This window comes from Jatropha curcas, chromosome 3 (assembly GCF_041381405.1).
Source record: "Jatropha curcas cultivar XTBG-Jc1 chromosome 3, XTBG_Jcur_1.0, whole genome shotgun sequence".
Taxonomy (NCBI): Eukaryota; Viridiplantae; Streptophyta; class Magnoliopsida; order Malpighiales; family Euphorbiaceae; genus Jatropha; species Jatropha curcas.
In genome coordinates, this window is record NC_143153.1 from 70,571 (window position 1) to 87,577 (window position 17,007).

Consider the following 17,007-nt stretch of genomic DNA (forward strand, 5'->3'; position numbering starts at 1 on the left):
CAAATGTAGAATTACCGATTAGACCTCTTGGATAAAAAAAAATTAAAAAAATCTCTTCCGTAAAAGAAAAATGAAATAATTCGCACTAACAAAATAAAAAAAGGAATCCTTACTATTGCTAAATTTTGTCATTTTAAATTTGCGTTTGGAAAAAAAAAAAAATCATGTTACCAGAAAAAGGTAAAGAAAAATTTCCAAGAGCGTGCTGTACCGTGGAGAAGCAGCGAGCCAGCAACGTCACTATTTCATATCTCTCTCGCACTTGCCAAGTTTGCAATTGCAAACCATTAATAATACTAAAACAAAACTCAAAATTAACTACGATCTGCCTATCAATTCATTATCTGTTTCCGTTCTGTATCTGATCTAACAAACTCTTCAATTTTAGTCTCCCCATCTGTTTGATCTCTCTGTCCTTTTTCACTTCTCTCCCTCTCTCTGTCGCTCACTGAGGTAAGTTTAACTTCAATTCATGCTTTGTGTTTCTCTCGATTCTGTGCAAATGAAATCGTAATCCATTTGTTCCAATGCAGATCTTCTTGCGAAATCCATCTGTTTGGTTCACTTCAGTTTAGCTTTCGCATTTTTCAGTTCGGAGGATGATAGAATGCAGCGTTTGCCACTCCAAATTTTCTCCAACAAGCAAGACGGTTTCCAAAGCTTACGATAGGCATAGGAGTGACGTCTCTTCTAAAACGCGAGCGCTTAATGTTCTTTTGGTTGTCGGTGATTGCATCTTGGTCGGTCTTCAGGTACTCATCTTTCTACTTCTCTTTCTGATCTGTTTAGTTTTTTGTCATTCGCTGCTCATTATCGTTTTGTTGGCACTGGCAGCCTATATTGGTTTACATGTCTAAGGTGGATGGGCAATTCAAGTTCAGTCCTATAAGTGTTAACTTCTTGACCGAGGCTGCTAAAGTTCTTTTTGCTATAGTTATGCTCTTCATCCAGGTATTTTCCATATTTTCTGTATAGATTTTTAGTCCTTTTGATAGCTCTACATGTCCTACTTTTCTAGGCAGTGTCTGGTCTCTTTTTCTTAGATTATGCAATCTTGATCATTATAATGTTAGTATTTGCTAGTGATTGAACCCGTGTAGATGGAAATCAAGCTGCATTTAATTCTTTCTGTCGTTTTTTTTTTTCCTACCGACTTAGTAAATGAGTTTCAGTATAGTTTTTATGCTGCAGCTCATTACAAATGGTTGCTTATAGTCTTAGCTAATTCACTCAGGGAGCAAGAAACTTGTCCCTGCAAGCCTATTTGACTTCTTTATGAATTGTGACTTTTTGAATTTTTTTTTTTTTTTTTTGGTGTAGTCCATTGCAGATAGTTACTTTTATATTTCTTCTTTTTTTTATTTTTTATCTTGTTCTACTTCTCCCTCTCAGGCTCGGAGTAAAAAGGTTGGGGAGAAACCTCTTCTCTCTTTTTCTATCTTTGTACAGGTAAGACACTGATATTTACCAGCTTGTCATTTATTATTCATTTGATTTGTAAAGTGATTTTTGGATTTTATTGAAGTTGCTGAATGTTGATTTTGATTTCATATTTGCTTAATATTATTATTTTGTGGATCTATTTTGAAACGGCTGAAACATAAATTCACCTGTCAACTTTGTTATTTTAACCTTGTGGCACCTCCAACTTTTACTTTGATCCATCAAAAACTTTAACTTATAAAATTAAACCTATTAAACACTTCAACTTGAAAAATTAGATCAATTAAATGCCTGTTAAATAGTTGAAAAATGTGAAAATCACTATTCCAAAAGTTATTTTAACTACATATCAAATCAATAATTTGTATGTAAAAGCCAAAAACCGTAAAAACTATTGTTGTTAGTGTGGAAAGATATGCAATGTTTTGTAAGTTCAAGTGCACGATGGGTCATCCATAAAGTTTAAAGTGCCATAGGGCTAAAGTTGCAAAGTTTGAGGGTGAATTTATATATTCGGTCATTTTAAAACTGTTGAACCCTTTCACCATTTAACATCCAAAAAACTTTTTATTGCTTGGAATACTCTGAATTGCACATTGATTTCTGAAGTTGTGAACTGCTTGTGGCCTCTTCTCTGTACTTATACTCATTCATAAATCAGATCCATAGTCTCAAAGAGGTCAACTATTAAGCATTCTGTGGCCAATATGGTAGATGTAGTTTGTTATGCTAATATTGCTGTAAAAGGAAAAGGGTACTGTTTAATTTGCTAGGATGACTATAATTAAGATCTAAGTTTTCTACTTTTCCTGCGGAGCATATAGGTGATAAGACAATGTTGAATGTAATCATACATGTGTTGGTGCAAATACTGATGAAAGATGATGGAGAATCTCGTCTATGGGCAAGCTGGACAAAGTTCTTTTGGCTTAACCTTAATTGCTCAGGGCAGCTTAGCCGATGTTTGTGTAGCTTTTGCATCTTCTTGGGTTCTTTGCTGCATGTGTTGAGTGTCATATTGAGCAGAACAAGATTTTCATAGTTCAAGATATTTTTTGTTTTTTCCTTCTCCGGCTACAGGCTGCTCGAAATAATGTGCTTCTTGCTGTTCCAGCTTTCCTCTATGCTATTAACAATTATTTGAAGTTTATTATGCAGGTAAAACCTTTCATATTTTTAGGTCGTCTTTCTTTTTTTTTGGCAATTCATACTTGTAATATACTATCTTTTTTTCTGCAGCTATACTTCAATCCTGCAACAGTAAAGATGCTGAGCAATCTGAAGGTAAGTTACTGTGTCACACGTATGGAAGTGGAATATTCTGAGTCATGATATTTTCTATTATGAAGGACCTACCTCATATGCTTTTCCAAAATACATGATCAATTAAATGATTTCAATTTTTTATGATTAATTTTTCCAGTGCATCATGGTGTAAGAATGCTTGCATGGATTTGGTTACAACTCTATCTACTCTGTTTTGCAATTTGAAAATAACACTCTGGACTCGTTCAATAATCTGGTTGTAAATAGGAATTGGAAGTCAAATAGATATCACAAAGCTTCTATTTTCTATAGGTTGATTAAATTCCCTGCTCTTTGCTGATTATAGAGTTATCTAGATGCTATTCTGTCTTGTATTTCATTTTCCATGAACTATTCAGTTTTGATATTTGATCATGAATCATAAAAATATGCAGGTTTTGGTGATTGCTGTCTTGTTGAAAATAATTATGAAGCGTCGATTTTCAATTATTCAGGTGAGTGACTCTATATCTAAGGGAGAGCTGTCGGCTGGAAATTTGGTATCACTATAAAGTGCATGTGTATTAGTTTGTATGTCTGAGTTGTTTTGTTGATCTGTTAATTCATTGTTTTGGAACAGTGGGAGGCTCTTGCTCTCTTGCTCATTGGGATTAGTGTGAATCAGTTGCGGTCTCTACCTGAGGGTATCACTGCCCTTGGCCTTTCAGTTGCATCAGGGGCATACTTATACACGCTAATTTTTGTAAGTATCTTGTAAAGCTATTAACAGATCCGGAACTCTGGATGTCCAGTTATAATTGATTACGTGTTATGCAAATATTCCTATAGGTCAAAACTGTTTAAATTGTTTGAAAGTCTAGGTGCAACAACAAGGAATTTCATTTGAATTTATATACTAGAAGTACTTCATATTGATAAATATTTTTAGGTTTAATACATTAATTCACCTGAGCTGAACTTTTAAGAAAAATCTCATGGGACCCTCAACTGTTAGGTTGATCCATTAGACTCTTCAATTTATAAAATTATAGCTAGTGAACACTTCAACTTGTAAAATCGCACATACTGAACACAAATGTATACATTTCTCAATAGTCATTATTATATTCAATAACTAGGATACTATATATAATTTTTAAAACAAAACATTAAACAATAATTTCACTAGTAAGTACAATTTTATAAGTTGAAGTGTTCGATAAGTGTAATTTTACAAGCTAATATGTTCAATACATATAATTTTACAAGTTGAAGTATTTAATGGATCAACACAAAAGTTGAGGGTATCACTAGTTTTTTCTCATAAACTTTAGGAGTCAATTTATACATCTGGCCAATATTTTTATTTATAGAGAAACATATATGCATTGCATATGAATATCATATACAAGAGTGTACCCAGGAATTTGTTTATTTATTTTAGGTTGCTATAGAGGCTGGGGATAACAGTCTGTGCATCTATGGATACAATATGAAATTCCACAAGAGTTTTCCTTGGTAATCTATTAATGATAAAAATACGTTGAACGGACCCAACTGTGGCCTAGTACTAAAGGATACATTTCCAGTAGACCTTCTAAATGACACAGTATCTGGGGCTATTTTCTGTTACATGGAGGCATAACTAAAGATTTTACAATATGGATGGTTTAGGCACGTAACACAGGTTCTCATATAATAGTTCATGTCTCCCCAACAGTTCTCCTGTATTCTATAATGGTGTTTGGTTTACAGCACTGTTCTGGAGAATATATTATTGAAAAGCTAAATTTTGAACTTAATGCAGGTGACAGTTCCATCACTAGCTTCAGTCTACAATGAATATGCTTTGAAGAGCCAGTTTGAGACTAGCATTTACCTTCAGGTTGGTTTCTGGACTATATCGTGTGGATGCATTGTGGTTCATCTTGGTTTATTCCTTAGCCTCCAGACATTTGTGTGAATCACAAACTTAGTCCCACAGAAACTTCATGTTCTTTGGCTTTTGAAAGCTTTAATTACCATTTGTTATGCTTTTTTTTTTCAGAACCTTTTTCTGTATGGTTATGGTGCCATATTCAACTTCCTAGCGATCCTAATCACTGCCATTTTTAAAGGTATGGACTTATTCTATGCGTTTTTTGGGTGTTGTGAGCTTGTTTGTATATTGTTTGATGGAGAAAGTGAAGTTGATTTTGTATTCTCCTTCCTAGAAATCTTTATTTACCTTTAGTTGGCTGTTATTAATATCCAGTTTGCTTTTCCTACCTTCTTATACTAATTTTAGTTTATAATTCAATTGTTGGGTTGGTATTCATTCTTGCATCCACACATTATAAAGTAATATAAAAATGTCAAATATCATATGTAACTGTTACCAAGGACAAAGACGATGCATGCACTAACAGAATCACTTCAGTATCCAATTTTATGGTACTGGAATTATCCAAATTTTGAGGCATTCTAGTGTTGGAATTTTGACTATTGATTAAAGATTGTTTTCTTTTCAACATTGTGGACCATGACACACATTTATGATATAGTGGAGGTGCAGATAACATGCTCTGGTTTTAGAAATTATGCATCATTTCACCTCAAATTACTGAACTTAGAAAAATCGGAAGTTGATGATGACTACTACTGCATATAGCATATTATTCCTGAATAAACTTTCTACTTATAGATCATAGATGCGAATGATAATTTGATTTGTCACTCAAGTATCTGCATCTGTTTGCTTTTAGGCCCTGGTAGCTTGGATATCTTGCAAGGACACTCTAAGGATACCATGCTGTTGATATGCAACAATGCGGCACAAGGAATTTTGTCTTCTTTCTTCTTCAAATATGCAGGTGATTGAATTATGTTGATTTAGCTATTTAGCTTTTTATTTTTCATTTATATTATATTTAATGTTAAGTGCCATTTTATGGAGTTGTTTATGTTGTGAAGTTCTCTTGCAATTGTTACTTGTGATTTGTGCTTGTAACAAAACAAAAGCAAGTGTAAGTGATGCAAAAGAGGGAGTTAACTAAATTTCTGAGGGCTAAAGGATGGGAAGGCTTCAACTAATTTACCACCTTTGATTTGATGTTGAATACCTACTTTTTTCAGTTCTCTAAAACAAAAGACAGATGAACATTAATGTTATTGAACATGCCTTCTGAGATGCATTTCAGAGTTAATCATTTATATTTCCGCTGGTTTAATTCATTGTTTTGTGGTAGAAACTGGTGAGGTCACATTTTCATTCGTAGCATCCTTCTGTTCCTGCAGATACAATTTTGAAGAAGTACTCGTCAACCGTAGCCACAGTTTTTACAGGAATAGCATCTGCTGCACTTTTTGGTCATACCCTGACAATGAATTTTATCTTAGGAATCTCTATTGTGTTTATATCCATGCACCAGGTAATTATTATGTTTTTCCCATATCTCATATATTTGTTCAGTTTTTCTGAACCTTAACATAATTTCTATGATTTTCATTTATGTGTGTGAGAGAGAGAGAGCGAGGTTACTTAATTGCATGTAAATTGGCTTATATAATGTATTACCATACTTCCTCTTCAGTTCTTTTCGCCACTTTCAAAGGTCAAGGATGAATCACCGAAAGGTTGTCTGGAAATGATGGATGGTGAAAACAACCAGAGGTTGGTGCTTGCTCTCTTTGTTTGTATCCATTTACCATGAAGTTCTTGGCACAAATTATTCCATCGATGCCTCCTCATGAAAAAAAATATAGTATTGTTTTTGTATTTCTTAAAAAATTTCAGGTGGCATCTGGCTCCAGCACTAAAAAAATTCTACTCCTTCTATTATGTACTATCTGGCCAACTCCAGGAGGATTTAGATGAAATGTGAATCATCACTAGTTTTTCTAAATAGCATTTGGGATTCATGCCTTTGAGCTTGGCTTGATGGAACCTTGAGGCACAGATATCTTGCCTGTCAGGCTTGAAGTGCATTGCCGAAGTAATTCACTAGCTGACAAATACTGCTGTGGCTCTCTCTCTCTCTCTCTCTTTTTTCCCCACTTAGCAGTTAGAACAATATTCATGGGAAGAAATTAATAGAGCAACACATCACTAGTGAAAATTACTTTTCCTAAGTTAGCCTCTTCATCATAAAATCAATTGATGCCTTGCTTTTGGCGGACAGCTTATTTTGATTGCTAAGGTTAATAGATAGATATTTCACTCTTCGAAAGTTTTGACGGTGGACAAATAATTTTCAATTGACAAGAAAGTGAAAGACTGGTAAACTCTTTGTGACAGACTAGTGAATGTGCTTGCATTTCATAACACAGTTCACACAGACCAGATCCTGGACGTTATTCTCTTTCTCTTACTTGTATTTTTGGGCTAAATAATTATCTTTAGAAGTTCATCCACATTCAAGTCAAGTTCTTTAATTTCTTTTCTTGTAGAAAGGAAGTCTTCTTTAGCATCCTTGTCATGGATACAAAGCTTAAAGTTATTTTCTGCTCTTGCAATGATTGTTGATACTTGATACCATCACCGGGAGGAAAAAAAATGGTTTGTTAAAAAGGTGATTGATTGAAAATTTCTCTTTATCTTCCAGGTCAAAGGATGCATCCTTCATAAATATGACTGCCGGAGCAAATGAGGATGTAAGAGTCAATGGCTGTTGCAATTCTCTTTTTTTATTTTTTATTTATTTTTAAGAATTTTACCTATTCAAATGTCTTCTACAATGTCTTTTCTGGTATTCTCCAGGCTAGTCATCGAGTCGAACATGACGAGAAAGCGCCACTGCTTCCCATCTAAAGTTTACCAAAGGTATATGTCAGTTTTGACTTTTTATAAGTTGGCTCCATCTGATGGAGTCCTTACTGAAGTTGGCATAAAATAGATAACAATAAACTTCTGTTTTTTTTCTCCCTTCTTATATAGCATCAAACTTATTTTATGGCATATTTTTATGGAATCCCATGGCAGGGAGCAATCCGTTTTTACATTTCTGGGCAGGAAATATCCAAAACAGTTGAGAAGATCGCCAGTTCCAGTGACAGTAACACAATAGAATAAATGCCGCAAAAGAGATTCTTTATTTCATTTTGGGTTTGCTTCGTTGTCCATGGGAAGCCGCAGTATACCTTTGAGTAAGCCATCCACTAAACATCTTTGAAGCATCAATGACCTTTGAGAACCTGGTTTCTGCCGAAGGGCGAAAAGGCTAGAAATTTATACAGAGGTGTAGCAATTTTTTGTACTCACTCATGTATGCCATGCCTATCATTTCAATCCGACATCTCTTCATCCATATGATCTGCAACTCGTTTATGAATTTTGGTAAATGTCTCAAATTCCATAATGTCAAAATGTAGTATGGAAATTCTGGATCATCACTTGTTTAGAAACAGTAATTATCACTTCTTTTTTTTCTCTCATTAGTTGATGCCTTTTAAATTTATGTTGAAATGTCATATGTTAGCTTCCTTGGAAAAAGTAAGCACACCATTACTGGAGGTGCTGGGTTTGACTCTTAAGAGATAATTATGGTGTGTGATTGAGGAAAGTAGCACCAAGTGTGCATATCTTCATTTATTCAAAATGGCTTTGTCACAAGTACAAGTACATTAGAAATTATATATAATTTTATAAAATTGAATTGTACAAGTAGAAATTGAACTTATCCTTGAATCAACTTTACCGTTTGGGTTACTGGCAAATGCCATGAAATTTACTTTAAACGATAAGGAATAGTTCAACGCAAACCCCCTTAAATTGGGTGCACTATTTGTTAGACTGGTTGCCGTCTTCGCGTGTCAAAAGAAATAATTTGGTTGTCCCTTTTTATTTTTATTTTTTTGAAAATCAAACTTACATAATTAAGTTTACTAGTCCTCCACTTCAAAGAAAAAGAAGGGAAAAAAAAAAAAAAAAAAAAAGCAAAAAGCTCTCTCTCTGTATTTCTCCTTTTTTGGGCAATGGTGGAGTGTGACAATGTTCTGTCTTGATACCCAACACCTTCAAAAATCCATCTTTTTTACTAATAACCAATACTTATATTTTTATTATTACTAACTAAAATAATCATATTTAATCATTCTCTCTCTTTTCATTTCATTTTCCTTTCAAATAAAGTCTCTCTCTTTCTCTCTCCCTCACATTTCTATCCATTTTCGCCTTTTGTTTCCCTCTAATTTACAATCCCTACCCTCCGTCCCTCTCTCTCTCTTTCTAATTTCTAATTCACCTGGAACAATATGAACCATAATAATACTATATGATCATTTGATAGATTCCTGTTCTTCTATCTATCGATTCCATTCGGCTGTTAGGGTTTCAATATAATATATCGTTTTCCAATATGGAATCCGAGGATGAGTTCGATATGCAGGATGCCGCCGCTGATTCCGCTGATGACGATTTCTACAGCGGAGGAGACGATGCATTTGACAGCGATGACGCCGATGTTGCTGATTACGAGTTCATCGACAATGATTCGGATGATTCCGATGACCTCATCTCCCATCGCCACCAGGTTCCTTTTCTCCCATTAGATTCCCCTATTTTTCCTTTTTCACGTCTTTATGCTCGATTTTGCTTTTAGAAATTTTTTTAGCTTGATTTTTCCTAATCGAGCTAAAATTTCCTTTTATGGTTACAATATGTTACAAGTTTATACCTATTTTTTTATGATTGTCTGCCAAATTAATAACTTTTTCATGATTTATCATTTTGTTCCGCTTTTATCTGTTATTGTGTATTGATGTTGAGTAGGTTTAGGTCGATGATGATCAGTGTGTGTATATTTTTGTATAAATTTTCATTAGCTAAACTTTGTATGACGCGAACTAAGATTATTTTTCCATAGGACTTGTATAAAAAAGTTTCCACAATAATGCATAATTCTGATGGGAATCCAATCATTGCTCTATACCTTTTGTTGAAAATTCCACTAATAGCTTGTTAGGTTTCCCGATTGAGTTAGTTTGGTTCATGTTGAGAGAAATTTGAGCTTTTGTTTGGTCTGTTGCAAATTAGATTGGATTTGAAATTTGGTTTGGGAGTACGACCATTTGTTCTGACTCATTTTTTATTTTTTTAGCAAAACTACACTATTCTTAGTGAAGCAGATATCCATCAACGTCAAGAAGATGATATTATGAGGATATCTACTGTACTTTCCATTTCAAAGGTTTCAGCTAGCATTTTGCTCCGCTATTACAACTGGTAGGACAACACATACTGCATAGGCTTTGAAATCATGGGATGGAACATACAATTTGTCTTCCATAATACGTTGGTTCTGATGCATCATTTACATTTTCTATGAACCTGCAGGAGTGTCAGTAAAGTGCATGATGAATGGTTTGCAGATGAAGAAAAGGTTCGCAGGGCTGTTGGCTTATTGGAGAAACCAGTTGTTGAATTTCCAGATGGTAGAGAAGTAAGCAGTCAACATTAGTAGCAAAGCATTTTCTTCGAGATTTTGCATGAATATGGGGCTAGTTTTCAATTTAGTGCTCTCAGACCTTTTAAGCATTCTTCATCTGCTAATTAATTTGCAACGTGTTTCCATTTTTGACAGATGACATGTGGAATTTGTTTTGAAACCTATCCTTGTGATACGTTGCATGCTGCAGCTTGTGGTCATCCATTTTGTAATACGTGCTGGCAAGGTTTGTGTTATCTTAATAATGTGGGTGTCCTCGTCCGTGTTCTTTCTAAGGTCATGCTAAATATGCAAGTCATGTTTCCTCTTGGTTTCTAGTTCTGAATAGTAAGGAGCTATGTTCACACCATATACTAGTGTGTAGTGTTTAGGTTAAATTACCCATGAAGTCTGTGACTCTATACTTTCCTCTTTCCATCAATATTAGGAGTCTGAATGTGTTATACTTATCTAATTAGATTGGATAAATAAACGGATATGCTAATGATGAAAAGTTCATCCTCTTTACCATTCGGATATTTTCAATTGTCTGAATGATTAAGAACTTCTCATGGATCTTCTATTGTTTTATTTATTACTTATTCTATTTGAAACAGTATTTTAGAAGGGTCAGGCTACAATTGAATGGAAGTGTGTTACTACAGGGATAAAGTGTTGCCTATAGGGGTTTTAAGGTTTTGGGAGGATCATAGAAGTATGTAAGTTTTTGCCCTTAATGTGGTCTTGATCAATTCTCAATAGAATTTCTCTTGGGAAGTTAAATGGCACTGTGAGCAAATGAAAATCTTATAGAAACTTTGTTTCTTATGTCATATCCATAGCTGGTCTGCTATGTGCAGTAATTATAGTATTAGTGAACTTCTTGTGTGATTATAGTATGTTAGAAAAACTCTAATATTGAACATATTTTTCAGGACATAGATATTAGTATTTATTTACATTGGCCATATTCTCAGTTTTTCATATTACTGAAGCTGTATGTTTATCATCTTATATATTTGAGAATTTTTATCTTTTAATCTTTTCCTTTTCCTTTTACTTATTCATGCGTTTGGGTCTATTAATACATATTTTTTCAGGTCCTTATGTATCTGTTTTCCCTATGTAGGTTATATTAGCACATCTATTAATGATGGTCCTGGATGTTTGATGTTGCGATGTCCTGATCCATCTTGTAGTGCTGCTATTGGTAAAGATATGATAAATGAATTGGCTTCTGATGAAGACAAGGAAAAGTATTCCCGTTATTTCATTAGATCTTACATTGAGGACAACAGAAAGGTACTTTTTTTTTTGGCAATCTGAATGGACCATCCACCGTTTAAATTCAAAATGAACAAAAGTTTTTTACATTTTGAACTCTTCAGAAGTGCAAAATTGTTTTTGGAAATATTTCATTATGAATTTCTTTGTGAATGGAGCACCATCATGTGCTTTAAAATCCTATTTATTACTTACTCTATAAACTCCTTGTAAAAAAGGAGCTTTAACTTTTGAATGAATATTCACAGAACTCTACTGTTAGGGAAAATATAGATAAAAATATGCAAATCATATATTTTATTAGTGGGAGGTTGCTAAGTAAGCTTCCTTATTGTTGTGTGTAGTTTTCTAATCTTTAGTTAAGGTGTTTAAATGCCGTGGATGAGTGAAAGAATTAAGCTGAATTTTAAACAAAGTTTTGATTTTCTAAAAATCAGAGATCCTACAGTTCTCTTAAAGAAGATTGAAGAGATATTAGGGTTTCCTCATAATGAGCTTAATTCTACTTTTATGTTCAATCAAATAGACAATGTCTAGATCTGAATATACTTTTGTCAATGCTGTCTTTCTTTTAAGATAGGCTAAGTTTTAAGCTGATGGTACTAGTATTTTGGGTAGTTGAAACCAATTTCTATGTTTCCATTACATGTTGCCTTTCTTTTTATACCGTTTTCCTCTTCATGTTTAAGGCTTCCTATGTATTGGTCAACTGTAGGGTGTTCTGTAATAGTTAATAAATGTTGGAGTGATCATGAATTTATTGTTCACTCAATATATCATACGCTCACTTCTGCAACAATTTTTGTGCATATTATGGTTTTCCTATGCTAAGTTGAAAATGTTTTAGGATTGTAAATTTCCCTATTTAGTTTGCCTCAAATTTGTCTTAAACCAAACTTCATCAATTCTATGTATAGATGTTGGCAATGATGGCATTCCTAGTCCAGGATCGATAGAATTAGGTTGGGTTCATGTTGATCAATTTGACTAGCCCTTGGTCTTTTTCACGATATATGGTTAGGCGATTGTGCTTCTAGTGATTTATGATATTAATCTTTTCTTGATTGTTTTGTTTGTGTTATTCTGTAGACCAAATGGTGCCCTGCTCCAGGATGTGATTATGCTGTAGATTTTATTGTTGGCAGCGGAAGTTATGATGTTACTTGCCGCTGCTCATATAGCTTTTGTTGGAATGTGAGTGTCTTCGAATTAATTTGGAGCTGTAATCTCTTCATAGTTTTCTTAGACATATTGTTTTCATAAATAATTGTGAACTACATATGTCTAATTGTTCTTACTTTGTCTGGCACTTTTCGTATGAATGATCTTGCAGTGTACTGAAGAAGCTCACCGCCCTGTTGATTGTGGGACTGTGGCCAAGTGGATATTGAAGAATAGTGCCGAATCTGAAAATATGAACTGGTAAGGACCATGTGCTGAGATCTAGTTTTGGTCCCCTCTTAATTATGTCATTTTGGTAAATGGGAAAGGTTGAGGTGAGGTTATGTGAATTATTGAACAAGGGAATCTTCTTTCTGAGGACTGGGTGTTCTACACTATAATAAGTGTGTGTCTAAAGAGGATGGCCTCTCCTAATTTCCAGTGATTGGGTTACATTTTAATTGGCAACTCTTTCTTACAATTTTTTTTAGTTTACCTTTGGGCTTTTTCCCTAGTAAATGGGTGAAATGATTGTTGTTAGTGTTGTGGGTAAAGAAAAAATTCAGTTGAGTGATGGGATCTAACTGAACTATGTGGAATTTTCTTGGTTTTTCACAAATTATAGGTAGGCAAGATGAGTGTTGAACCATGTTTCAAATTTCTCCATATTTAATACAAATGATGTGTTCAATTTCAGGATACTGGCTAATTCCAAACCTTGTCCGAAGTGCAAGCGACCAATCGAGAAAAACCAAGGCTGTATGCATATTACATGCACACCACCTTGTAAATTTGAGTTTTGCTGGTAAGCACATGATTACTTTCCTCCCTCCCCAACACTCCAACCGCTGTCCCAACCAAAACAGGCATTCCAGTCTGCATTCTGTATTAATTTACTAAGGGACATAAACACGAGTTTTGGTGGTGCAGAATCATAATCATAAATTTCCTTCTGAATATTTGAACACTATGCATGGGAAAACTACAAGTATATTTTCCTGTTTATGTATTGCATCTGTTGGCTCTAGCAACCTATTCTTTTCCCCCTGTTGTGCATCTTTTCAGTGACAATGACTCTGCTCAAAGAAAGTTCTCCTTCATGAATGATGCTGATTTTCTTTTTCTAGAACTTTGTGCAGCTATTCTCTAATTTCATTCTTGAAACAAGATAAATTACAAAAAAAAAAAAATGTTCTACATTAATTCCCGGTAATCTGATTTTCTTTGGTTGTAGGCTTTGCCTTGGTGCATGGTCAGATCATGGGGAGAGGACTGGTGGGTTTTATGCATGTAACCGCTATGAGACTGCAAAGCAAGAGGGAGTGGTACATCATATGGTTCTATTTTTTTTTTCTTTTTTCTGATGAAGACTTCTACCCATGTCTTGCAATGCTTTTGTTTGGTGTTGCATAATTGTCTTTTGTTATAATTATTTCTTCTGCTTACATAGTATGACGAGGCTGAGAAGCGAAGAGAAATGGCCAAGAACTCTCTAGAAAGATATACTCATTATTATGAACGATGGGCCACCAACCAATCAGTAAGTGGCCATAATACTTTGCAGATACTTTGTGGAACATCTTTCATGTTAAATATTTGTATGATATTTTCAAATTTGATTCTGAGCATTTCCTTGCACTGCAGTCTAGGCAAAAGGCATTGACAGACCTACAGCAAATGCAAACTGTACATGTAAGTTGAGCTTCCGACTAGTAATTGTTTCTTAGTTATGCTACCATAGTTTTTTCTCAAGGTTCAATTGTTTTGTATTAATGAATGCAATATAAAAGATTGTTTCTTGCCTTTAACTCAAGTTGCAAAAGAATTGAGGCCCAAATCACCAATTGGGCTTGGCTCTTTCGAAGCTTGTCACAGCTCATTCATTGTAGAGAAAAGCGGAAAAAAGAAAGAAGTCTGACACTGACTTAATTCTGTTTACAAATAGCATAAATGGAAATATCATTCATTTGACTTCTTTGTATCCCATTTTGGTCACATGTTTGGAAATTGGTTGTCTATTTGATCCTGTACGGGATAATATTAAGCTGCAAGTTCCAGATGTCTAAAAAAAAATGAGAATAGGTGCTGGAGTGGGTGTACTGGGTAGTATGTATCTTCATTGCAGAATCCTCCTACCCACTTAACTCACTGGAAAGATAAAATCAGAGAACCTTCCAGCTGGTTTTAATGTACTTATTTTATGATGTGTCCAGTACACCAAAGATTATAGCTAAATATAGCCATAATTTATAATATTTTATCAAGGAAGTTGCGTGTAGCTCTAGGATAGGGCTCCTGGATTTGGTGGTTTGGCCCTTAAATTTGGGTGCTTTTGCTGGACTTGGTTCAGCTTATGAGTGGAGAGCAGTAAACTTCAGCTTCAGGAGTTCCCATTAAGCTCTGAGCTCAAATAACTAGATATTCTGGCTTCGCTCACTTGCATTCTTCACTAGTATATTATTGCACAATTTCCAGGAACGCAAGGTTCATGCAACTTGTTGTATGAGATCTTTTTATTGTTCTTAAGATGAGATTGATACTTGTTAAGAATCTTAACTTGTATTTTGTGTTTAATCTCAAAAATAACTAATGGATGCACGATGATTATCTAGTGCATATTTAAATATGTATGTTGTATAATGTTGGAAATTTGTGTTAATGGAGGGTGGCAAGCCTTAGATGAAACATTTGGATTCAAGTGAATACATGCTTTAATGGATGCTTCTCATTGGCTTGTAGTTTTTCTGGTAAGCATGTTCTGTTAAGAAAAATTTTACTTTCTTAAAGTGGGTCAAGTTATATCAATGAACTAGTTATAAAAATAACAAGTCCCAATTGAAATTGTTAGCCTGCAGCTTTAATTTTTTATATTCTCTGATATATTATGCTTAGTGATATCAGATTTTTTATTTGTTCAATATAGGTATAATTTTGTTTTGTAACTTACAGATTGATGGTCCTTTGTTTTTGTAGCTTGAGAAGCTGAGTGACATACAGTGTCAACCTGAGTCGCAGCTAAAGTTCATTACAGAGGCCTGGCTACAGGTAAATTCATATTACTGTCCGACTAGATTTTTACTGATCTTTTTTAAATACTTTTTTAATGTACACAAGTCCATTGATCGTTTGTTGCTTTTCTCTTCATCTTTGCTCTGTTCGCAGATCGTTGAATGCAGGCGAGTTTTGAAATGGACTTACGCCTATGGATATTATTTACCTGAGCATGAGCATGCCAAGAGACAGTTCTTTGAGTATTTGCAAGGTAAGTTGTCTCTTCATTTTGGAGCAAATCTTTTATCCTTGTTTAGTGTTCTGATCACAGAAAATGTTACACAGGTGAGGCCGAGTCTGGGTTAGAACGACTTCATCAATGTGCTGAGAAGGAGCTCCAAGTTTATCTAAATTCAGAGGGCCCTTCAAAGGATTTTAATGAATTCCGCACCAAACTTGCTGGACTCACCAGGTGATTCTGAGATTGTTGCTAAAAAGCTCTCTTCTATTTGCATAATGTTTTGCTTGGATGGGGGTTGTTGGGGTTATAAGATAAGGTTAAGTTATTGGGTTGTTTCGGAAGAGGGTTGAAGGACTGGGAGGTTCTTATGGTTATCTCTTTCTACTTCTTCTTCTCACTTTGATTTTTTTTAAATATCTCCCTTGGATGAACCACAACAGTGTGACCCGGAACTACTTTGAGAATTTAGTTCGAGCTTTGGAGAATGGTCTATCAGATGTGGACTCTCACGGTGCCTGCAGTAGGACAGCAAGCTCAAAGAGCTTGGGAGGGGGAAGCAGCAGGGGAAAAGGTGGAAGAGGCAAGGGCTCCACATCCAGATCAAGTGGTCCTAGCAGAAATATTGATGATTCTGGGCACTGGTCTTGCGAGCATTGCACCTTTGCTAATATCAGATCGGCCACCATTTGTGCAATGTGCCAGCATCGTCGATAAATCTCATCCGTTACTCAGATTTGCCACCTGGATTGAAGTTACCAGTTTTGCCTCCTTGGCTGTCCAGTTTTATTGGGAAGAGATCTTTATCGCCTTGCTGGGGAGGGAAAGAATAAAGTTCTGACTGGTCTCACAGCTTTAAGATCTGAACTGCAGTGACGGATAATGGAAATAGGAAGGGTGGGGAGGGGGGAGTAAAAGCTTCACCTCAAAGATTGTTTCTGGAATCAATCAGCTGTAAATAGTTCCTGCCATTTACGGCCATCTTAACTTGTATTGCCATCAGGCACACCAGGATCCATGCAAATGTATCCATCTGTAATCTTCATGGTAATTTATTTATGTTGTTACTAATAGAGTTATAGTAGACTTGAAAGCTTTCAAGTAATTTGTAGTAGTGATAACCACTTGGGGTCGATTGGCTGTAGCTGTATTGGCCCCAACTAGAATGAAATAAATATGTTGTACCATTTTATTATGCTTGATATATGTGTGTACTTGGTGAGTTGCTTTTAGCGTTGAAGA

At 34.9% G+C, this 17,007-nt stretch overlaps 2 protein-coding genes across 3 annotated transcripts; both read left to right on the forward strand.

Moving 5' to 3' along the window:
- The first annotated feature begins 160 nt into the window (after nt 1-160).
- LOC105644916 (CMP-sialic acid transporter 4) lies at nt 161-8,100 on the forward strand. Of its 2 annotated transcripts, none has more exons than XM_020683571.3 (16): nt 161-453; nt 592-752; nt 835-951; nt 1,393-1,449; nt 2,524-2,601; nt 2,683-2,727; nt 3,144-3,203; nt 3,329-3,451; nt 4,496-4,573; nt 4,736-4,805; nt 5,433-5,540; nt 5,965-6,098; nt 6,261-6,340; nt 7,272-7,320; nt 7,427-7,489; nt 7,649-8,100. In XM_020683571.3, exons 2-15 carry the CDS (start codon nt 600-602, stop codon nt 7,475-7,477), a joined length of 1,203 nt encoding a protein of 400 aa, XP_020539230.1. In that variant the 5' UTR covers nt 161-453; nt 592-599; the 3' UTR covers nt 7,478-7,489; nt 7,649-8,100. The 2 variants fall into 2 exon arrangements, with proteins under 2 accessions (XP_020539230.1, XP_012085813.1); XM_012230423.4 differs by having other exon boundaries at nt 162-453; nt 534-752.
- Nucleotides 8,101-8,641: 541 nt separating this feature from the next.
- ARI8 (IBR domain-containing protein) lies at nt 8,642-16,967 on the forward strand. The gene is made up of 15 exons (XM_012230421.4): nt 8,642-9,197; nt 9,765-9,889; nt 10,001-10,106; nt 10,248-10,338; nt 11,221-11,393; nt 12,465-12,569; nt 12,709-12,797; nt 13,234-13,341; nt 13,771-13,861; nt 13,987-14,076; nt 14,181-14,228; nt 15,510-15,581; nt 15,699-15,798; nt 15,873-15,999; nt 16,209-16,967. Exons 1-15 carry the CDS (start codon nt 9,024-9,026, stop codon nt 16,480-16,482), a joined length of 1,773 nt encoding a protein of 590 aa, XP_012085811.1. The 5' UTR covers nt 8,642-9,023; the 3' UTR covers nt 16,483-16,967.
- The last annotated feature ends 40 nt before the right edge of the window (nt 16,968-17,007 follow it).